Genomic DNA, 23,960 nt, shown 5'->3' with positions numbered 1-23,960 from the left:
TAAGAACTAGTTGAAATTTGTATTCTAAAGAAGTATAAAAAAGCTAATTATCAAGACATTTATTTTCTACAAGATTCATTTAACAAAAACAATTATTTGGTCTATCAGAAAGTATCAGAAAGAACAGGGACAATTGCACTTTGATCAAAACCCTTATCAACGTTAAATTGTTGTTTTAATATGTATTCATCATTGACTTTATATAACAGCTTAGTATTTTATATCAGTATACATATTGATTTTTACTTATAAAATTAAAAACTAGCAACTAACTATATTCGAAATCGAAACATTAAGTTCTTAAAATAATTGGTAGTAAATTTTACATGTATACAAGGTTTACTATTATTAACAGTATTATAAAAATTTGTTTATGGAGAATCAAAAAATGTCAAATGTGCTGCTTTCAATAAGATTTTTTTCTATTTCTTAAATCCTAAATAAAAATAAATTGGAATACTTAAAAACTCATGAAACTAAAATCTAAATTAACTATATTAAAAACTTTCTAAAATCAGTCAATATTGCGTTTAACTTAAATATGTAATAATGAATAAAACAGTTTAAATTATAAACCTGTTTTAAACAACTAAAGCCATAAATTTGTAAAGTTATTACCTTGAATCTTTTTTCAGATTAAAAAGAAAGGTAGTTTTTAATGAAAATTTATTGACGAAAAATAGTAGCATAAATGCAACAACAAGTATATCTAATAAAATAAAAATTTACCCTCGGTATTTTTTTAAATAAGTTAGCAACTCAAATTCGTCTTGCATTTAAAAATTTCAAAAATTAATGCTCTGAATTTGATTAAAACAAAATTGTTTAACAGAAACGCTTTTAATGTAGTAGACATAACTTGGTATGAACGAAAAAGATTGACAAAATAAAAACTCAAACTTTCAAACGTCAAAAACACAAATGTATAAAAGTTTCGGGCACCCAAACTTTTAAATAAATATTCAAAATAAGTCAAAAATTAACACGAGCACTGTTTGTAATAATATCAAAGTGAAACTTTTCTGTACGTGGGTTTAAATTGATTAGTATAATTTTTGTATATTGTAAACATGTACGTTTTGTTTTGCATTTGGGGCAAGACATGTTGAGATACGGGAGCACGACCAAAGTGTTTTCGAAAATAAAACGAAATAAAAACAAAAAACCAGTCTCGACCGGACCAGCGTCGAATATTTACAAAATAAAAAACGTTCGTATAGCAACCTTGCATCACCGGACGGAAACTTCCCCAATTTTATTGTTTGTTTTTTGACCCCGAAGTATTTATTGACACCGTCACAATTTCATTTCTACCTTCGCCGTAGAGGCGACGGCCTCGCAGCACCTCCGGAAATCTTGATTATGTCGTCACAGAGGTCACGACGGCAGCACTGGTGATTGGACCTGGACGCCCGTCATCGGCGAGTCGTGTTGCGTTGACGACGTCGTCGGCTGGTTGCCATGGAAATCGTGATGCCGCTGCTGCTGGCTTGGAGGCGGCACGTCCATGGAGGGGGGCTGTAGCGGGGAGGGGAGGAGCTGTATAGAGGCAGCAGAGGGTTGGAGGTTGCTACGCAGCATGGAGTGGTCGTTGGGGAGGTACTGGTGGTGATGGTGGGTGGCGGACCTGGTCATGTGGTGGACGGCCGGAGGAAGCTGGTATCCGTGTGGGGGAAGTCCCATTATCTGGTGGTTGAGGTCCATCATGGCGTACGAGTTGTGAGGAGGAATTTTGTTGGAGGGCTGCTGCGGAGGTTGTTGCTGGGAAACGAGGCGGTTGCCGGGGGGCTGCTTGTAGGAGGATGACGTCATATAGGAGGAAGAGGAGGAGGGTTGCTGCTGGTGATGCTTCGTTGACGACTGTTGCCGGGGAGACGAAGTCACGTGACTGCTGCCGGACGCGTGGTGACCTGAATAAATGCATGAAATTGTTTCATTTAAACTTACAACTAATTGAAAATAATAATTTTAATTAACTGTTAATATAAATAACAACTTTTAATTTTAAGTGAAAAAACTAACTGTGCAGCGTTGATTGGGCGAAATTTTCTAAGGAAATTTTCTTGTTCCTGGGGTCCTTGTTATTGGCTGATTGAGAGGTCGACGAGGGTTTGTAATTGGAGTGCTGCTGAGGATCCGACCTCGCTCGATGGTTTGAATTTCCACTGTTCGATGAACTGTGCGAGCCGGAAGCTGAAGAAAATATTTAAAAGTTTAAATCACAGTATAATTATCTGGTGTTAGTCTTTTGAAGTTCAGTGATTATGTAAAAGAAAAACTTTTCGTTAAGCTAAGGAGTCTGTTATAAGCATTAAAATGAATTTAACAAAAAATGGTAAAATAATTTTAGGTCAAAAAACACAATTAACTTTTTAAAGTTATATTTATCAGAAACATTAACACTAATAACATTAATATATTTTGGCTTAGCTAAAAACATTAAGATAATCAAAATATATACAACGAAAACTTAAAAATCAATACTTTTATTTATAATTGCAACTAACGAGAGTCGTTGTTAATTTGTTGAGGTTGCTGGGGGCTTCCGGCCTGGTTGTTGGTGTTGGTGGACCCGTCGGCTGTCTTCTTGAAAAACGAGTGCTGGAGTGCGAAGAAGGGGGTTATCCGCTCTTTTGGGTCGTAAGTGAGCATGCGAACTATCAAGTCTGTAGAAAGTTGCTTGTTGTTACATTTGTCATGAACTTTGCATGCCTTAGAGCGAGGAGGCGGGGCTAATTGTGACGCAATAATTACTTCGAATGCGGGTTAAAAGTTAAACTCTTATGTTGTTTTTCAAATAGTATGATACATAAATTTAATTTTTTTTGTTTATAAAACTTAATGAAATTTATAAACTTATGATTTTCAAAATAAAAGCTTCTTATATTAAAGGTGACAGTTTTGGGCAGGACTTCCGAAAATCTTAATACATCCTTAAAATAAAAGCAAACTAAACAACACATGTTAAAAGTTTGGCGATGAAGAAACAAATATTTGTGTATAAACGATATCACTGAGCAAACAAAACTTCAACTTCAAGAAGTTCGATAGTCTTGAGTTTGCAAAGTTTAAGCGAAGGTGTTTGATAGGCTCGTCGCGAAAAAAGTAACAGTTAAAAAGTTTCTTATCTCACACTAAAATGTGGCAACGTATTTGTGCTCATACTTGATAACTTATGTATTAAGGTATTTAAAAACTAAAAACATATTTTTATATTGAGATTCGTTTAAAAAAAAACTTGTTAAACAAAGTACATGCTTTTTAAATTTTACACAGGAAAATATAGAAATTTAACAAACTTTTGAACTTGAGGTAATCTTGTTCGGAGTGGCCGCTCTCATTCAACCTCCTGCCTCCGGGACCCCCGCTTTCAACTCCGAGGATGTCGTGGATCCTCCTGCTTCCCGGGTCACGGTACTGAAACAAATATTGCTTACAAATGCATGAAGGTGTTAATGTGTTTAATAAATGATGTATCAAAATTTTCGTTACAAAGTTTAAAGTATGAATTGATTTACAGTATAGTATGAAAAAAATTAAAACTATAATTGTATACTCTAACGAAAATAGAGGTAAATTATTTTTATAACACATATAAAAATAGAATATAAGAAAAGGTCAAACAATTGTAAAAACAAAAATACAACGATGTTATTTTTTATTTATAAAACTTCAACTACAAGAAAAGTACATGTAACATGCATAATTTATCAAAAACTAACATACAACTTAAAAAACAGGAAACAAGTAGCTTTTTATACAACTTGAACTGCTTTTAGGGATAAAAATAAACGCTGTTGCATTTTTATTCAGCAGTCGTATTACAAAATTATATAAAAATTTGAAAATCAATCACAGTGCAAACCAAACTTCAAAGCTTTCTTTGAACAAGGTTGCAATCAAAGTGCTGCATTCGACACTTACACCAGCTTATGTAACGTTTCGACAGTGGATATATTGAGAAAGCTTTGCACGAGAATTCTATTCAACCTCAAAAATTCAATTCTCGCCAAGCGCAATATAATAAGCAGCTCCAACATGACACCGCACGTTCACAATTCAATGGATGCTGGCTTTTTGTTCGACTTTTGGCGTAAATTGCAACAAATAAACAAAATTAATCGCGCCTATTTTCCCACGGCCCACCATTTCATTTGTTGCAATGGCTTTCCATGAAATGTCATAAACTTTCAACTTACGATGTTTGCATGTGCATTTTGTTCATGCTACACATGCAACTGTAATTGCTGACGCGTAAATGACAATTACTCAATTAAGCTCGTAAGGGGAAGTAAAACTGCAGTTTTTCTTTAAACTGTGTCAACTTTTCAATGTGTAATTACAAAGCAATTAGAATCCAGCACTTGTTGTTTCATTTTAATTCGAAAGTAATTATCAAAACAAAATATTAATGTTAATTCAGCCGAATAATTTGTGCTGATAAACAAAAAATAAAAAATTATGTAAAAAACGTATTAAGTATGACTGTATCAAATACTCAATATAAAATAATTTATTAAATAGAAAATCCTATAAAAGGTGTAAATTAAACTATTTGTAGCAAATAAAACACTTTTTTCATCAACTGTATAACTTCGTAAAAACCTTAAAATTTGAAAAGTTTACTTATGTATAAACAACAATTTCATAAAATTTATAAATAGTATAAACTAAAAAGAAAAAATTACATAGGAAATGAAAAAATTTACAGAGATAGAAAACCAACTTGTTTATCTTGGTTTTTCTTCACTCTCCATTCACCGGTGTTGGTGTCTTTTTCAAACAACTTTCTCACTTTGTGAGGCTGAGCATTTTCCAGCATTTGTCTTGGGGGAATACCCAAAACCTCAACTATTCGGTTCATCTGATCCTCCTATTACGAAAAAATTTCATTAATTCTATGTCTTAAATAAAGCTGTATACAAGTTTGCCACTGGTTTTTAAGAAAATTCTTCAAGGTTTTCTGAATTACTTCAAGATTTTTAAAGGTACACGTTTTAGGGTCTATCTTTAGTTTAAGGTTAATACTGTGTTAAGTAGTATAATAACAACTAGAAGATACTGTAAAGCTACATTAAATATGTTTAAAAAAAAATTAGATGATGTCTAAAAGTTTTATCTATATGATAGATTTTTCGTGTCAAATCAAAATTTTACTACTTAACATGTTAAAATTGTTTGAAATTCCAGGGTCTTTTCCAAAATTTCTCAAATTCCAGTTTTTTTTAGCCTAAATTGTCAAATTCCACATTTTTCCAGGTTTTGTGGCAACCCTGTGTATAACTAATAAAATTCCTTCTACAAATTGCTACAAAACTTATACAAATTTATCTCATTTCTTTACAGAGAAGGAGAATCTGAATTTTTAAAGCAAATAACTGACATACTTTTTATTAAACATTTCAATAATAAACAAACTGAAAACCAGCTAACCTCGTTTGAACCGGCGAATATGGGTTCACCGGTGTGCATTTCCACCAGTATGCACCCCAACGACCACATGTCGATTCCCAGGTCGTAGGGGATTCCTAAAAGAACTTCGGGGCTTCGGTAGAACCTCGACTGTATGTACTGGTATATCTGCATTGTAAACAAGTGTTAAATTCTAAGTTAAGAAAGTTGAAAATAATAGTAATTGTTTGTTTAAATGTAAACAAAATGCTGTGTTCTTTGTAAATAAATCAAATCTGTATCTATTGTTAGAATTATCAGAACTTGATATAAGCTTTTGAGTTTAGTTTATTTGTTTGGTGTAAGTTCAATGCTTTGTCATTATGCATTGTTGTTGATTAGAGTAAATTGAAAATAAATGTATTTTGTAAGGAGATTACTTTTGAGGAAAATATTTTTACTTTTTTTAAAGTTATCTCTAATTCAATAACATAAATTTTTATTGTGTTGGCTTAAAAAAAATAAAAACAGCATAGTGAAATTAAATAAAGAAAAATTAAACAATGTATAAATTATTAACTAAAGAGTCATTGTAATAATTTCACACAAATTTAGAAATATATACTTTAAATTTGCGCTATATAATGATTTATTGCAAACATTTAAAACAGGACTAAAATGGATTTAGTTATTTGTTCAGCTATAAATAAAACATTTAAAAACAATTATCCTAAATAAACAAATACATTGTTTATTGAACTCGAAATTGCATAACGTTCAATTAGATGGGTTCATGGTGGTATTGATTAAAAATTTACGAGATAATTCTAAACATGATCAAAAAAAAAAAGTAAATTAAGATGCCGGAATAGATTATCATATTAGTCTATTTAAATAAAAAATATTATTATATGTGACTCTTGTATAAAAACTAAATCAAAATTAAATAACAATAAGTCGAAAATACTAAAACTTTGCACAACTAAATACTTTTTAAGTTCTTAATTAATTATGCATGTTATAAAATGATTGAAAAATGACTTACTTGTTAAATAATAAAACGTCATTAGTTTATTACCTATACATAACATACGTCATAAAAAACCTATGACGAAGAGATCTTTAAAATATAAAAGTTAGCAAGACATTCAGTGTTTATTTTTTTTACAATTAATCAAAACAATTTGCTTAAGTACATTACAATTAAAATAGATAACAAGAGAAAAAAAACACAACAATATAACTTTCAACATAACATTGAAGCAATAAACTTTATATTTAAAAAAATAATTTTGATGAAAATCTATACTTAAAAAATGTCGATATCAAACTTCAAATTAGAGAAAACACAACCAAAATACAAGAGTAAACAATAAGCTTTTGATATATATAAAGCTTGTTTTCACCAACCCTTTCACCGAGTCTGCAGGAACTTCCAAAATCAATTATTTTGATGGCGCTTCGTCGCGGGTTGCACAGCAGAATGTTTTCCGGTTTCAGATCGCAGTGTATTATGTTGATTTCGGGCGACGACAGAAACAACAAGGCGGTGCACAACTGGTGAAAAAAATATGTTTTATGTTAAAAGACGAATTTCTTTTTAATTTTTTCATTTATTTAAACTTAAAAGTATTATTAATAAACATCATGTGTGTATTTGCAGTGTAAGAACTCAAAAAAATTTGTTTTGCACATTGAAGTACCTTGCACAAAATAATTAATTTACAAAAATTTACAATTTGGTAATATGCAAACGCTCATTTTTCCTGAGCAATTTAACGATTTGCATATACCTAAGTGTATACTTCAGTTTGTAGCAAAATAAGAATGATATAAAAGTTTTTACAGTAGATATTTTTAATCAATCATTTTTCGTTTTAGTGCTTTTTGTCTTTAACTAATATACAACGATTTAATTTTCTTACAAAAAATTATTTTTAATTACTGTTGTCCTGTAAAAATGTTATAGTAAAACAAATATTTTATGAAATTTGATTCAGAAAACTAGTAATCTTTTAAGAAAATCGAACTTTAAACAGAAGGTAATCATTTATTTTAGGAACTTTCAAACTACTTTATTATTACTAATAAGTTTTAGTTCACTTAAAGTTCTATAAAGTAATCAAAATATTAATTAAAACTTTTATGATGATGCGTAATGTAAAACATACTTGTGTAGCAAATTTCCTTGTAAGATTGAGGCTGACTCCCTTGAAGCAGGTGTTCTTCAAGAGATCGTACAAATTGAATGACAGCAACTCGAACACGAGACACAGATGATTGCGGAAGTGAAAGTGACGTTTCAACCGAACTGTTTATTTGTCATTAATTCTAACAGGATTAAAACAAATTGTTTTTTAAGTTTTAAAAATAAACTGCTTTCTTTACAGGGTTGCCACTCATTTTTTAAAAATTTTTTCCAGGTTTTCCAAATTTCTTCCAGGTTTTTAAAAGTAAACATTTTTGGGTCTATTTTTAGTCTTAAGTTAATTTCTATAAAAGAAACTGTGTTAAATAGTACAAAAACATTTAAAAGATGCTGTAATGTTACTTTAAATGTGTTTTTTAATAAAAATTTTTTTGATCATGACAAAAAACTCTTATTTATATGATAGATTTTTTGTGTCAAATTGAAATTTTAGTACTGAAGATGTTAAAATTATTAAAAATTCCAGGTTTTTTCAAAATTTCTCAAATTCCAGGTTTTTCCAGGTTATTTTTACCTAAATTGTCGAATTCTAGGTTTTTCAAGGTTTTTCCAGGTTTCCAGGTAAAGTGGCAACCCTGTCTTTAGTCAAAATAGATGTATCAAGCATAATTTTCTGTATTTGTAAATTTTCTAAGCTGTTTTTATATTTTAAATTTAATAGATCACTTAACCAAGCAGGTGTTTTTTTTTATTTTTAGCAATTGATAATTGTTTAGTAGCATTTAATAATGATCTTATTTTCGTATTTACTTCAGTTTCTATAAAATGCACTGTACTCTTATAAATATGTTCTTAAATTCTAGCTTTTAGACAACGAATTAAATTTCTTCTGTTACATTCATCTGCAATCTACGACTGAAAAACATGTACATAAGTGTGTAATGAACTTATTAGAAGCTAAAATAAATATGAAAACAAGCTCATTAACAAATGCTACAAAATACAGGGCTGCCACTAGTTTTTGAGAAATTTCTTCCAGGGTTTCTGAATTTAATTTAGGTTTTTGTAAGTACACGTTTTTGGGTTAATTTTTAGTTTAAAGTTAAGTTTAAGGTGAAAAACTGTGTTAAGTAGTATAACAACAGAGAAAAAAAATACTGTAAAGCTACTTTTAATAAAAAAAACTTTGATGAAGACAAAAAAATTTTATCTATAAAATATTTACAGATTTATATTTGAGGTTCTAAATTGAACAAAAATAGTTCTCAACTTATTTTAAAATAAGGAGACAAATATACAACATTAATTAATCAAAATTTAATTTGTAAAACTCAGATTCAACCTTTAAGGGATCTTCACTTACAATAAATTGTAACTGAAGATCCCTTAAAGGGTGAAACTGAGTTTTACAAATAAAATTTTGTTTAATTAATGTTGTATAAAATATTTACATTACATTTATACTTTTCGCGTTAAAATAAATATTTTACTACTTAACATGTAAAGATTGTTAAAAATTTCAGACTTTTCCGGGTTTTATAGTGATTTTTATTCAAAATTCTAGGCCTTTCCAGGTCTTTTTTTTTTTCAAATTCTAGGTTTTTTCAGGATTCCAGGTTTTGTGGTAACCCTGAAAACAATCATGAACTGCAGAACAACCAATTACTTTTTCATAATAAATGATATTTATTACTTCATAGATTATTTTTCAATCCTTCAAGATTTTAGAAACCTACAACTACAAATCTGGAAAAAACTTAATAATGAGTTTACGAACAGATACTTACGAACAGATACTTAAAGACAGATACTTAAAGATATACTTTTAACAGATACTTTTTATTGGTATAATACGCAATTTTACTTTATTAAAGTAAAAGCCTACCTATTTTTTCAAAATCTAAAATTTTTATACACAATTTAAAAAATCAAAATAATCTTTAAAAAAAATTACCTACAGTCAGAAAAGTTATAAAAAAATAACTCACCTATATAGTACTTGTTTTCGCTGTCAAACTTATTCATGTGTTCTAGTAATTTAAATTCTATAAGGGCTTGCTTGTAGAATGCCTTTCTGTTTTTCACAATTTTTATGGCAACGTAATCTTTTTCTTCGTGATCGTAAGCTTTTACCACCTTTATTAAACATTTTACTTTATTAAAATCTTTATTGTCTATAAAACATCATCATAACATGAAGTTTTTTTAAAAACGTAAGTAAATTAGTTTTTTTCAAAACAACATAAATATTAAAATCTTCATCTTTATTTTAGACTTAAAAACATACCAACTAGTTTTAGATAAATTTAAACTATGAATCACTATTATTACAAATTAAAAAGAGAAGCAAAAAATGTTACATATCTGTTTATCTAAATTTTAGTTACATAATGTTATTGGGAGTTAAAACAGTAAAATAAAATTTGATTGTAGGAACTAAATTATTTTATTATATTAAATGTTTTACTATAATTCCCGTTGTAGGCTTGATGTTATTTAAAAATTTATTAATGTCATTTGTGATTTATTTATAATAAAATAAGGCTTGCAGTAACCTATTTAATTTTTTTATATACATTAAAAAAAAAGCTAAAAATTCTTGTACCACTGTAAACGCGTTTTTACCTGTCCGAACGATCCTTTTCCGATGAGCGAGTCGATCTCGTACCTTCCCATCCACTTTTCCCCGTTCCTGATAATGTAGTCGTTGTTCTTGTCGTCGAAACCGTCGTTGTACACCTTCTTCGGAGGCACCTGCTCCTCCTGCTGCTGTGCCGCCCTCCGCTTCTTCTTTGCGTAGTATACCTTTGAATTAAATAGAAAAAATTTAACTAGATAAAAATTATTGTTAAACAACTGAACTATAAAAAAAATTATGCCATTACAGTTGATAATTAAAACTATTTTTGGGGTAAATTTGTTTAATATTTTGAACTTTTTAATGAGTCAACTTACTTCATTGATATGCTTGTAAGTTTTTATCAGGTCGACAGACAGCTTCCGAAACGGAGCGTCTTTGGGATTTCTGCACGGATACGGCTGCTGCGTTTGCGCTGAAGTCTGTGTTTCGACCTGAAAAAATATTGATTTAAAGGGCTACAAAAAATTTTTGGAGTAAAAAGTCTTTGAAGATCTTTTAAAACTTAGGTAAAGTTGTTTAACAAAGAAAAAGTTGTTATGATCCTAATAAGATGTACTCATATACTAATTTGTTAATTTTTTTAATGTAAAACCATTCAAGCCAATTATAAAGATATGCTGCATGAAATTATAATTTACATATGATATGAATAACAACAATTAACAAATTGTAATATTTTTGATAACGGATATTGTTTTTGTAACCATAGTAAACAAAGTTAAAAAATATATGTCTATAATTATATCTTAGCAAAAAAATCCAAAATATAAATCAACAGTAACAACTAATTATTATTATGACAAACTATTTTTTCATCTTCAATACTTTTTAATCAGAGTGATTTTATAGTTACGTTTAAACTGATTAAATTAATTCTAAAATTAATGCGATCCTTTTCGCCTAAATAATCAAACATGATAACGTATTTCACTATTATTCATAATATATAGTTATGAGGCTAAAAATAATGTGGTTATCAAATTACTTTAATATATATTTAGAATAGTTAGGCTCTTCAAAAAACTAATTATAGAAACATTTTTTAACTGTAAAATTTTGGAAGTAGTAATTTTTTAACCATTAGTAAAAAGTGTGTATATCTTTATGTTTTATAACAGGTAATCAAACGATAAAAACAGTTTGTGTGAAAGTTTGTTTTAATAAACATTTTGTTACACAATAAAGTCACATGTTTTTTAAATGCGCACAGAGTTATATAAATACAAAAACGCCAAACATAGTGTACTTCTCCATGGCTCAGCAGTAACAAAGCGGCGTTCAAAACAATACGTCGTTGGTTCAAAGCCAGTGAAGGGTGTAATAGAAAAGGGGGGATATATAATAGATGAAAAAAAATCTAAAAAAAACTATAGCATGGTTTAGTTTTCCTGGTATACTTTTGTTGCAATTGGAAATTGACATATCAAGTACAATTTAAATCTTATTAAAATAACTGTTAACTTAGATAATACATTAAGAGATTAAGCAAGATACAAAATTTAAAAAAAAAAGTTATTTCTAACATTAACTTTTTTCTATACATAGTAGGTTTTTAAGTCTTTTTTTGTAAAACTGATTACTAAAATTAAGATATCAGGCACATCAATATTTGTATACTTGAAAAAGGGAGCTGGTATTATATAGTATACACACAACACTAAACTACTAACTAGTTTCTATAAATGAAGGTAAAACAAACTTTAAAGCTTAAAATACCAACTTGACTTTTTTGCCTAAAAATTTCTCGTTTCAAGAATCATTTGAATAATGTATGATTTGCAAAAGTTGAGTTTTAGATAAATACTTTAATATAAAATTATTGGTTTAGCAATAATACTTAACAGTTATTAATAAAACCATAACGAAAATGGTTAAAATAGGAAACCGATAAAGTAATTATACTTTAACTAAAAAAATATAAAACAATAGATGTACGTGCTTCATTTAATATAGTGTAAACAATATGCTAAAGCGTTTTTTCTTGATCTATATGGTTGTTCATGAATGGTTACAAAAAGTATTTTACTTAACCTATTTGAACCCAAGATACACAAGGCTATCTTAAATGCAGTTATTAAATAAGAGTTCTATACCACAAATGTTTTAATTTTAATTTCTACCAAGCTTTCATAAGAAGAAATTAGATGCAAATTTATACAAATAAATTTGTATTTTATTTGTTTAAAAAAAGTTTACTTAGCAAATGTACTCCCCAACTTATCTAAAACGTATCAAAGTACAGAGTTGTGTGAAGTTTTGATTCTTATCTAAGCTAATGTTGAAAATGTTATAATGGTTTAATAAAAAACCTTGAACATAGTCAAGATGATTTTTTTTTTAAAGAGTAGATTAATTGGAGTCTATTTTTGTATTTTACTAAATTAATTAAAACTTATTCAAATATAACAAATGTATTATACTATGTTTTAACATGGTTTGAATACTATTGTAACTATTTTAATAGTTATAAAAACTATTTATAAATCCAATAATATCACAATTAACTAAAATATCAAGCATTAATAAACATTTAAAAAGAAAATAACAACTTTTTAAATTAAGCTTAAGAAAGGCTTCTTATAGAAACTACTTCTCAATATAAAATTCAACATCACTGCTTAAATTTTTAAATAAATTGCATAAAAGTAAAATAATACAGATTTTTCAAGCATGTAGTCTTGTTTTTGTATGCCAAAACTAAGCAATCTAATATAAAACTTATCTTGCAGTCTTTGACTAGTTAAACCTAAAAATATATTCTAAAATTTATTAAAGCAGTAAAAGTTTCCTGTATTTCAAATAAATATATAAAAAAAGATCAAATAGAAATAGGACATCTAAATTAACTACAGCCTACATCTAATTGTTTTTTACAAAAAAAATCAGACAGAAATAAGAACATATCAATACCCTTATAAAAACAATCAAATAACAGAAAACAACTTTTATATTATTGATATACGCCCAGTACTTTTAAAAACTTTTCAGGTTATATCTTATTAAGTTGAAAGTCATTTAAAAATCAAATCCTTGTTTAAATTCCCAAAGAGTTAATTTTTTTAACATTTTATTGCTATTGGAAAAAGTTCTTAAATTATTACGTTCTTAACTGAAAAAAAACTGTGCTGTACAGTCCTAAAAGATACTTATTCAAATAACTAAAAGCTGCATTTTCAATAGTTGCATATTATATCTAATTATGATTTGAAATGTATTTAAACTTATCTTTAACAATTATTAGTTAAATATGGAATATTTTTCAGATCAATGGAGTTAAGTAGTATAAACACAATGATAAAAAAATACATACACACAAAAACAATTAATGGTTTAATCATAAAGTTTAATTTGTACTTTTTTTTTTCAATTCACTTATAATAAAGTCCTATTAAGTTTTTAATAGCTAAGTGCTGTTTTAAAAACAACTTTAATAGTTTAAAATTGTCTTTTTTTTTTCTTTCCTACTTGTAGGTAAGTTCAATGCTTACCTGGTTAGAGCCACTGTTTGAAACGTAGGGAGGATTGTTAGGATAGTTGTTGTGATCTTGCTGTTGAGACATAGTCAATTGTTGATGTCGTAGTCTGCAGTACTGTGTGTTGCTTTCTGTAAAGAAATTAAGGTTTCAGTGATTTAAAAGTGATTTTTATTTATAAAAAGTCTTTTTTTAACTTAATATGGAAATTAAAATTGACATTTTAAACACTTGAAAAATATTTTTACTACTTGAATTGAAACTTTTTTTTTGTTTTTTTTTAAAGAATTAATAAAGATGTGAGAAACGAGCTTTAAAGTGATAACAAAGTAGAACCAAAACCAGTAATGCCACTATCACAGGCAAAAAATAGCCTGAGTAACTAGAAACTGTCCGGAATCAGCCAGAGTTTATAATTACCTTTCAGAATTTTTTCCTCCTGCACTACTTTTTTATCTTTTACTTTTATATATATATATTTATTTTTTTTTTTAAACTACTAAGATCGCGACTAAAATACATTCTTTCACATTCTATGCTTACAAAACAATATAAAACATACATTAAAAACCTTACAAGATCAAGACATTAAAGATTTTGACAAGATTACATGCAGAATTGGGAGTAAGCATGTTTATTTCTTATTATTATAAAGCAGGACTTAGTTTCATTTGGGTAATTTTAAAAACTAAAACCATCGATTAAAGAAATTTTAGTACATATATAATTAAATGACAGAAGATAATAAGCTACAACACCTATGTAACAATAAGTTAAATTTTTTATTTATCAATTTTTTTATGTTTTATCATAAAATTTAATCTTAGCAATTAATTAAAATACTATATAAGCAAAAAAGTTTACCTAAAATTTAAAATTAACACCAAAAAACAATAAAAACAAAGATGTGGAATATAGATTTAAACTTAATGTTAAAGTATACTGAAAACGAATGAACTTAATCTTATTTCATTACTTAAAGAAACTAACCTGAGCTACTTAGAAAATAGAACTAACTTGAGTCTGCCTTGTTTTTATAAGTTATTCAATAAGTTCAAACTAGCCTAAGTTAGTTCAAACAGCAAGAGTGTGTGGTAAACCTGTAAGAGATTCTGTTGAGGATTTTAACTGTTTTACAACTGACATTAAGAACTCCATTTAAATTTTGAAGTATAAACTTTTATTTCTTTTTTGATGAATGCGTATTTTTAAGAAGATTTCTTCAACCACAATCCACATAAAAGTTTTTGTTTGTATTGACATGACAATACACTTATTTTTAACAATAAGAACAAAAAGTTTTGTAAAACAACACTTAAACGTGCATTATATTAGCAAAAAAACACATTACAAAGGAAGTAGGTGTTTTAAGCAAAGCTAAGCAAAACTTGCAAAAAAAACTAGGTCAAGGTTTGCAATAAAGCAATTCCATAAACTATTTTTTCTTTTAGTTACTTTTAAGTTACTAACAGCGGAAGCTAACCATAGTTGAAAACTTAGAGTTAAATATATATATTCTTTAGTTTAGACTATTATAAGATAAAAAAATTTTTTTTACTACATATAACTTGTACATAAGATGATAAGAAATGATAATTATAAAATAAAAGTTAATTTAACAGGGCAGTAATAAATATATATTCAATGTGATTAAAAACATTATAAACAAAATATTAAATACAAAGTAACAGAAATAATTGACGCAATATATGTGAGCAAATAATAAATAGAACAGCTTGAAAACAAAAATAATTCATGCAAAACTATAACAATAGATATTGTCAGAAATAAATTAATTTAAAAGTTTTTTAATAAATAAACAGATTTTCAATCCGTTTCTTAAAAGTACAACTTTAATTTGTAAAATTATCAAATTCATTTTTACTTTGGTAATTCGCTGCATCAAACCTTGTAAATTTTAACATATAAATATACATAATTTGTTGCAAGTAAAATCAAAGACAATAAAAACCATTTTGCTAGAATTAAATTATAAAACAAAAGCTTTTTTCAAGACAATATCAACAAAAAGGTGCTCGTGTAAAAACTTAAAATATATACTATTGGAGCAATCAAAACCTTTATCAATGACACCTGCATGATTTAAATTGGCCTTGCTGGCGTTCCACGGTATGGGAGAAGCAATAAAAGGGTTAGTTTTAACCAAATTATGTTGGCGTTGAACGAGGTTGCTGGGCGGCAAGTTGTTTTGCCTGTTGAACCACTCGATCCTGCACAAGGAAAGAGCATTCCACGACAACTGGTCGTTGCAAACGCCGTTCGATCCTTGGTGACTTGGGAGTGAAACCGCCGGGTTCCACGCGTCTCCATGGTGATGCTGCTGACCACTGACGTAAGTTGAGGGCAGCGGTCGGTTGACGCACTGCTGCGGTGGCGTTGCTGTGTGCTGATTGGATTTCAAGTTGCTGCTGCTCATCACCGATTGGTTGAGATTGAGGCTGCGGAGCTGGTAGTTGTGCTGAGTGGATGAGATCATGGTGGTGCAATTTAAGTTATGGCAAAAAATACTGAAAACAACAATAGAAAATAAACAAGTTGAAGTTTACACATGAACAAAAATCATATAAGTCACAGAAATTGGTAATTTACCATAGAGTGTCGTATTATGCAATCAAATTATTATGCTGTTAAAAATTTATTAACAGTGGATTTCATTTTCAAAAGCCTATATTACACTTTAATTATAATTTTTAGAACAATTAACTTTGACCAAATCAGTAAAAATTATGCATTTGTAATAGGAAATGAAGTACTAACAAAGACAAAGCCACTTAAACATATTGAACCACTTAAAACATCAAAACTTCTGTCATAACGTTTCCTATATTGATTGCGCACTTATAACTAATGCATTTAAAATATTCTACATTTCCTCTTTGGCTATTAACTCTATACGTGTCTCTCAAAATATAAGTTTTGATCAATGCAATCCTAAATTCTAATCATAAATATTTATTTTCAGTTCAGTAAACATGTTTATTTACTTTTTTTTTTTGAAGTACAGTAATAAAAAGATTACTAAATAAGCTGGAAAGTCATTAAAACAACAAAATATTTTTAAAACGAATGAATATAACACTAAGCAGACTAAAGCTTAGTGGCTAGGACATAAGTTTACATAATGTCAAAACCAAAGTGCATGTTTAGCACACTGCCACTTTTGTTTGTTTAAATGATTTTAATGTTTATTTAATCATTACTAATCGCAGTAAATTGCTCTGCAGAACTGAATTATCTAACACTTTAGTTTTGCATAGCCTATGACAATTTGAATCTTTCAATCTAAGCTAGCATTTGAGTTCACGGTTTGCGGTAGGTTCAAGTTTAAAAAGCAAACTATGCGCTTTATTTATCATGACACATTTATAGAGTTGAACTTTCTTATTTCCAATGTTAAGAAACTAGCTGAGAATAGCCATAATCTGCTTTTACAGCTTACTGATTTTTACTATGGATTTATAATCAAGTTAAAGTTATTAAAAGTTAACTAATTTTATTTGTCGGAATAAACAACAAACATAAAACATATAAATGACTCTGTTAAATAAAAGCAAAAGTAATAATGATACTATCATATATCCTAGACTGTATTTAAGTTTTATTTTTTTAACAGTCTACTAACAATATTTTTAACTTCGTCTTATATTTATTTCTAAACTTTAATACATAAAAAATACCTTTAATATTATGACTATCGCTGAAACTAAAATAAGTAATACCTGTGTAATTATTTAGTCACCTCCTTATTTAAAAATAACTTTTGAGAAAATAAAATTTAAGGTTTTTGCTTTTTATCAGTTCTAAAAATAACTTCGAAATAAAATACGATCAAAACGGAAATCTTGCTAGTTAATCAAACAAAAATGTCAAATATTTATCTCTAAGAAGTCAAAATAATAACATAATATAAGCATTAAAGGAGAGCAGACAGTAAAAAAGCAGAAAGCTGCAGACTTAAAACAAAAATAAAATGAAGAGAAAAAGGAAGGAGCAGACAAAACGAAATATTTCTCAATTACGTAATTACCAATGCATTTGCAGGTTTACGGCGACAGTTTGCTGATAATGATACAAAAATTTCAAACCGCTACAAGGCAGCAGAGAGCTAAGTTTCTGCTTCGTGCAGTAAATTTCAAATTTTAATAAAAGCGCGCGCGGGTTCGACACTTTTTGTTCTCGTTTTTTTAACAGGCGCTGGCTCATTTTTGCACAGGAGACAATTTAGAAGCACCGTTGTGTCGATGACAAACAATAACTTTATGGCAAAACCGTCGCTCGTTGCCGCTTGTATGATTATGCTGCTGCTGCGTAGGTGAAAGTTTTTGAGTACGGACGCGCGGATTAGGCTTGTGTGTGGGGATTATGATTTGAAGTGCTTGATGTACACAAGCAGCTTGTGAGCGTTATTCCCCGTTGTTCTAAATATTTGCGCTTTTTGTTGCTCACAAAAATTCACCGTTTATATTAAATATAAAAAATATTTTCTATATTAACTTAAGAAAAAAAACAGATAAATTAGCTTTAAACAATTTAAGGTTTAGAATATAAAAAAAATAACAAATGGTTTAAAAAAAAAATTGAGAGTTAAAATATTACTAATCGCGAAATTATTTATAAAGGTCATTTAAGTGTAAACAGAATGAGTCAGAGTTTAATGTGCAGCAAGCACGAAGTGTTACTTAATTTAGAAAAGTGATCAATAGAATTACGGCTATAAATAAACCAGAGATTGTTTATAGCAGATATGCAATTGTCAAGAGACTGCTTATCTATTATCATAATGACTCAACTTTAGATTAAAGGTAACTTAAAATTTACATAGCAATTCAGTTAAAATCGAAATTAAATAAATAACAAAAAAATGAAGGAAACTAACGTTAAGATATACAACACTTATAAATTACTTTATCAACTAAAAAATCTAAATCATAAAAATCATTTAAACATCATTTTATTTTACATGTAAATCTTTAACCTTACATCAAACGGGCATGTATTTTTAGACTTCAAAAAAAGCTAATAAAGTGGTGTATACTTTGATTTAAAACTTAGTTTAAGTGATGGATTCAAATGTCAATAATCACTTAAAAAATAATGCTAATATTACAAACAAAAAAAGGTGTGGCAAACTTTCCTGAAAGGTGTAACACATTATTGACACACGGGAAAACAAAACAAAATGAGCAATTTATAAAAAGGTGACGTAAGCGCACACGCATTCGCGGAATGGAATTTGTGTGGAGATGAGAGTGTAGAGACTTGGCTTGGAATGAATCAATTAATAATTCATCCAATAGACTGGTAGCTTTGCTGGATGGCGAGCACACTCCTATGCAGTGGATTGTTTTTCTTCTGAGTGGCTCAACGATGAGGTAATCGAGTTAGTACAGTTCGCCGCCTTTCGATGGCGTGCTCAGTGACGTGACGCAATCATTGTTGCATCACAATGAGATCCGATGTGACATTATTTCAACTTAAGTTACATATTGAAATATGTAAGTTCAATCTATTTTGAGCTTTGAAACAAAAGCTATGGCAATGAAGAAAACTATTTAAGTAATAAACATATCGAGTTTGCAGCATTTTAACAAATAATAAAAAATTTACATATAAAAAATTAACATATAAAAAAGTTTTTACTTGATAAAGATAGAAATACTAATTGATTAATTATTCAATTTCATAAACTCAAGTAATCTAACAAAAATACATTTTATTGCAATTATTGTAAGAAATGCTGCATGCATAATTAATTATTCCTAATAGATATTTAAATGCATTAAATACACATATACCATGAACTAAAAAACGTTTCACGATATTTACAATAGAAACTGTAAAATACGTCAACATCAGCATAACAAAACAAAGTTGTAAAAGAAAAAATTGATTCAATATTCAAAGTTATTATTAAAAATTTTAGATATTTAAAATTATAACATAAGTTTATCACTTATAAAATAATTTTCAGAAACTTAATTTTAATTTACCAGCAAATTTATTACATAACATAAAAGCGTATTGTGCAGCTGCTATGCACAAATGACTCAAACTTAAACAGTAAAAACAAACAAAATCAAAAACAACTGTCTGCTCTTACACACACTTTAATTATAAAAAGTTAAATTATCACCAATATTTAATAATTCAGAAGCTTTGAGTAGTGTATAAAAAGCGATTTATAATAAAAACATAGTATAGTTTTGTTCAATTCAAAATGATAGAAATACAATACATTGATACAACTTTACTATTTATTAAAAGTTGGCTTAAAATACATTTGACATTGGTTCCCAATACTTATATTTTGGTATTTCTTTATATGTATAAGAGAACTAGTTTAATTGTTTATAACACGTATTTTGAAAATAATAACACACAATCTAAGAATTAAAAAATACTACTTACAAATTGAAAAATATTTTTTAAGTAGATTTTAATTTATATGTGCAGGTATTAATAAAAAGAAAATTATAAAAATCTATTAATACAAATACATCTGGTTAACTACTAAAACTACAACACATATTTACTTTAGGTAAATTAACAGTAAACAGTATTCAAAAAAGATACTTAAGACATTTAAAAATAAATCAAAAACATTTAGCTACATTGTTAAAACAGCAAAAAAGTATTAACAAATTTAAAAAACGTTTTTTATTTATTTAAATATTTAAATAAATTAGTAAAAAGAGCAACAATAGACAAAAAAAAAATTTTTTTAATAATAGAACATACATAAATCTCAGACAGCTTGTATCCAGGATTGCCAAATGTTTTGGGCAACTTTTCTCCAGGTACTAAATTTACAAGTTTTAGGGTCTATTTTTAGTCTAAAATTAAATTTAAGGTACAAAACTGTGTTAAATAGTACAACAACATTGAAAAACATAGTAAAGCTTTTTTTTTTTTTTTTGATGATGATGACAAAAAATTTTATCAATGCGATAGACTTTTTGTGTCAAATCGAAATTGAACTACTTAACATGTAAAAGTCGTTTAACATTCTAGGTTTTTCCAGGTTTTTTTAGCTTAAGTTGTCAAACTCCAGGTTTTTCCAGGATTCCATATTTTTTGGCAACCCTGTTGTATCAATAAAAACAAAACTAACCACTTATTTTGATAATGTAAACAAAGATTTATTATTTTTTGTACATTATTAGCATATGAAAACTACGTGTAAAAATATCTGAAAACTGTTACAATACTGAAAACTAACTTACAGTTTGTAGTTATGTAAAAACTGTAGGTTTTTTTTAATATCAAAATGATAGCTTACCTTTGTTTTAAATTTTACTTCAATTCTATATCAAATCAAACTTCTTAGAATCTGTATTAATATTATATTTTTTGAAAAAGCTTCTATAGAAGTTTAAGTTAAAAGTTTAAAATATGGTTGAAACCTTTTTCAAATGTTAACAATTAATTATGTTTTAAATTGTTATATACATATGCTTTACATATTTTAACACAATTAATAAGTTATATTTTACAAACTTTTAAAATAAATTTTAAATTATAATGACATATTTTGAGACAAAAAATTATAAAAACTACAAGTTAGACTTGACTTAAGATTTTAATCTCACCTGACATATGTTTCTTATAGTGTAAAAGATTTTGTATGTTTTCAGGTTAACAGATATTTTTTACAAAACATGAACTTTGTTTAACTATAACTTTAATTCTAATGTAGCCAGTGTGCAATTAATCCCATTTTTGAAAAAAAAAATTGTTTATAACTGTTTAAGAAAGTTGTATTTTTTTACTTAAAAAACTGAGTTTACAAAACTCAACAAAAAAAATTAAAACCGAATATTCACTGTTTTATACCTAATTTTAAACACCAAAAACTATTATAGAAACAAACAAATGCACAAAAATACAAAAACATTAATATAAAACTTTTTTTAAACTACATAAAAATTTAATCATTATAAAATAACAATTAAAACTTTTTAAAGTGTAAAAAAAGTATTTATAACAATGAAAAAGTTACTTATGTACTATCTTTTCAAGTTTAGCTTATCAATATTTAAATTTATCAATAATTAAATTAATATATTAACTATTTGTACAGTTTAAGAACTGTATGATACTTATGAAGTATTTGTGTACTTGAGATAAAAATCTTAGCATACAATAAAAACAGTTATTTATTTTGGAAACAATTTAACTCAAACAGGGTTGCCACAGATTAAGTTGAAAAAAATATCCTGACTTTTCTTTTTGACTTGTCTTGGCTTTTTTATCAAATTCTTAATTAAGACCAATGCTAAAACACTTAAAAAAGACTTAAAATTATGTGAAGTTTTTAATCTTAATTTTATACAGGTTAAAACAACAGTTCTTTTGCTGGATACAACCATATAACATTCATTGCATTATTTGAACCATCTGTGTTTGATAGATGTATGTGCAATAAACATCTCTATAAGCAAAATACTTGTATCTCTACCACATAGTAAATACACACATGAGATCATAGAAGGCTTTAATTAATTCAAAAAATTCAATTAAACCTTGGAAAAAAAATTGTGAAAGCAAAATTTTTTGGAAAATAATATTAGCAAAATGCAGTTTATAGTGATAATAAACTTTCTTATTTAAGCATGTTTGTGTCAAATTTCCTGACTTTTGTCATACTTTTTCATTTTTCCTGACTTTCCTAGCAACCCTGCTTAAAATATACTTTATCTGTTTTCTTTTGTAAATAGATAAAAATAAATTAACTTAAATAAGTTAAGTTAAACTTGAAAACAACATACTGAATAAAATACCAATAGCAATTAACTTACTGTAATGAACTTCTCCTAGCAACTTTTTTCTCAATAGTAAAATTTAATTAAGATGACAGACAATTAACAAATACCTGCAAAACCATTTATAGTTTATTATTTATAGTTTATTATTTATTTTTTAAAGAGAGTACATTACTATGTTTTTAAACAAAAATTTAATCAACACTTTTTTCAAAATTTGGTCTTATTTTATTTAATTTTTACCAAGCTACAAGATGCTTTTTACAGATAATAAAAATTCATAATATATTTTGAGATATGGCCGGTCAAAGTTGGAGGCAGCAATAGGATCCTTATGGGAGGCGCAAACTATATAACCTATGCTCTTAATAAACAAGTGTTTTAAAGAAAATAGCAGTCTAAACAGTTTAATAAATAAAAATAATTGCAAGCTGTTGTATAGTTGCAGGAGTAATATAAAATTTTCAATTTGATGGCACAATAAATAATTTTAAATAATATAAAAAAATTGAAAGTACTAACACAGAAACAATTCAAAAGAGTCACTCTGCAATTGCAGAAATAACAACCTATGCCTCACTAAGAATGTAACTTATAAAGATATGGTAAACAAAAAGAAAGAAATAAAGCAATATGTTGGAAGGACTGGGGGACCTTTTAAAACAAGGTGATATGGCCATATTAGAGATTTGAAAGTACACAAGGAAAACGACACCAAACTGTCAAAATATATTTGGAAATTTAAAAGCAATAATACTTATTACAACATTAACTCGAATATTTTACATTGCATTGGAGAAATAAGGAATCCTCAGAGAATCTGCATGACCTGTACCTATGAGAAAACGGTAATAGCAACAATGACGGAAAACTTCATTAGTAAAAAGTATTAAAATAACATGTTCATGTGTTCATTTTATTAAGTTTTATTTTAAAACTTCAGAAAATTTGATAAATACATTCCTATTTTAAATTGTACAAGTAAATACTAAAACCGATAAAAGTAACCAATTTCAAAGCTTCAAATTTATAATACTATTAGATTTTTTAAGCAAAACTTATAATTAATCACAGTATAATACTTAAATTTTTTTCAAAAAGTAAAAGCAGTAATTCATTCTAGTGTGAAGTTAAAAGAGTGTATTTGTTCAAAAATTTTAAAAGGCTGCTAATTGTTAGTATGTTTATTTGTTTCAAGTTTTTAACTTTATAATACTAAAAAGTAGCTTGTATTTTTTTTAACCTTAACATGAACTTACCTGTTAATATTATGCTTTTTCTAAATTGGTAATTTTAAACTAAGTTTTATTTTGTTTGTTTTGTTCACATAAATGCCAGTTTTATTTTAAGTTTAGCCTAATTTACATTCTTGCATGTTTACATAAATATTTTTACAGATTTTATGTTCAACTGATGATCTTGTTTGATTTATTTTAATCGAACAAACTCTGTTTTCTTAATAAAATTTCAAAATTTGAGTTGATTATTCTCCCTATCATTAAGTAGAGAATTTTTATTGTAAG

General features: G+C 27.5%; 1 protein-coding gene across 3 annotated transcripts; it reads right to left on the bottom strand.

Annotated features, from left to right (window-relative positions):
• Positions 1–735: 735 nt before the first annotated feature.
• Positions 736–22,531, bottom strand: LOC145828602 (dual specificity tyrosine-phosphorylation-regulated kinase 1B-like). 3 transcript variants are annotated; one of them, XM_082936374.1, is made up of 14 exons: positions 22,474–22,531; positions 20,955–21,005; positions 13,670–13,785; positions 10,496–10,612; positions 10,166–10,345; positions 9,529–9,676; positions 7,563–7,702; positions 6,802–6,948; positions 5,434–5,580; positions 4,727–4,873; positions 3,300–3,417; positions 2,508–2,666; positions 2,023–2,193; positions 736–1,910 (listed from the first exon to the last, which is right to left on the bottom strand). In XM_082936374.1, exons 3-14 carry the CDS (start codon positions 13,739–13,741, stop codon positions 1,378–1,380), a joined length of 2,079 nt encoding a protein of 692 aa, XP_082792500.1. In that variant the 5' UTR covers positions 13,742–13,785; positions 20,955–21,005; positions 22,474–22,531; the 3' UTR covers positions 736–1,377. The 3 variants fall into 3 exon arrangements, with proteins under 3 accessions (XP_082792500.1, XP_082792487.1, XP_082792495.1); XM_082936361.1 differs by lacking the exons at positions 20,955–21,005; positions 22,474–22,531 and adding an exon at positions 15,734–16,177; XM_082936369.1 differs by lacking the exons at positions 20,955–21,005; positions 22,474–22,531 and adding an exon at positions 15,749–16,177.
• Between the last annotated feature and the right edge of the window lie 1,429 nt (positions 22,532–23,960).

This window comes from Thalia democratica, chromosome 1 (assembly GCF_965202585.1).
Source record: "Thalia democratica chromosome 1, ktThaDemo2.hap1.1, whole genome shotgun sequence".
Lineage (NCBI taxonomy): Eukaryota > Metazoa > Chordata > Thaliacea > Salpida > Salpidae > Thalia > Thalia democratica.
The sequence above is the reverse complement of the archived record's forward strand: the minus strand, read 5'-3'. Positions and strand labels throughout refer to the sequence as shown.

Excerpts from the sequence above, each read along its gene's own strand:
- LOC145828602 (XM_082936361.1), bottom strand. The coding sequence starts at position 16,151 with ATGATCTCATCCACTCAGCACAACTACCAGCTCCGCAGCCTCAATCTC. Across the intron at positions 7,703-9,528 it reads CGAAAACAAGTACTATATAG|TTCGGTTGAAACGTCACTTT; the intron begins GTGAGTTATTTT and ends ACAAATAAACAG. Across the intron at positions 2,667-3,299 it reads AGATTACCTCAAGTTCAAAA|ACTTGATAGTTCGCATGCTC; the intron begins GTTTGTTAAATT and ends AACTTTCTACAG.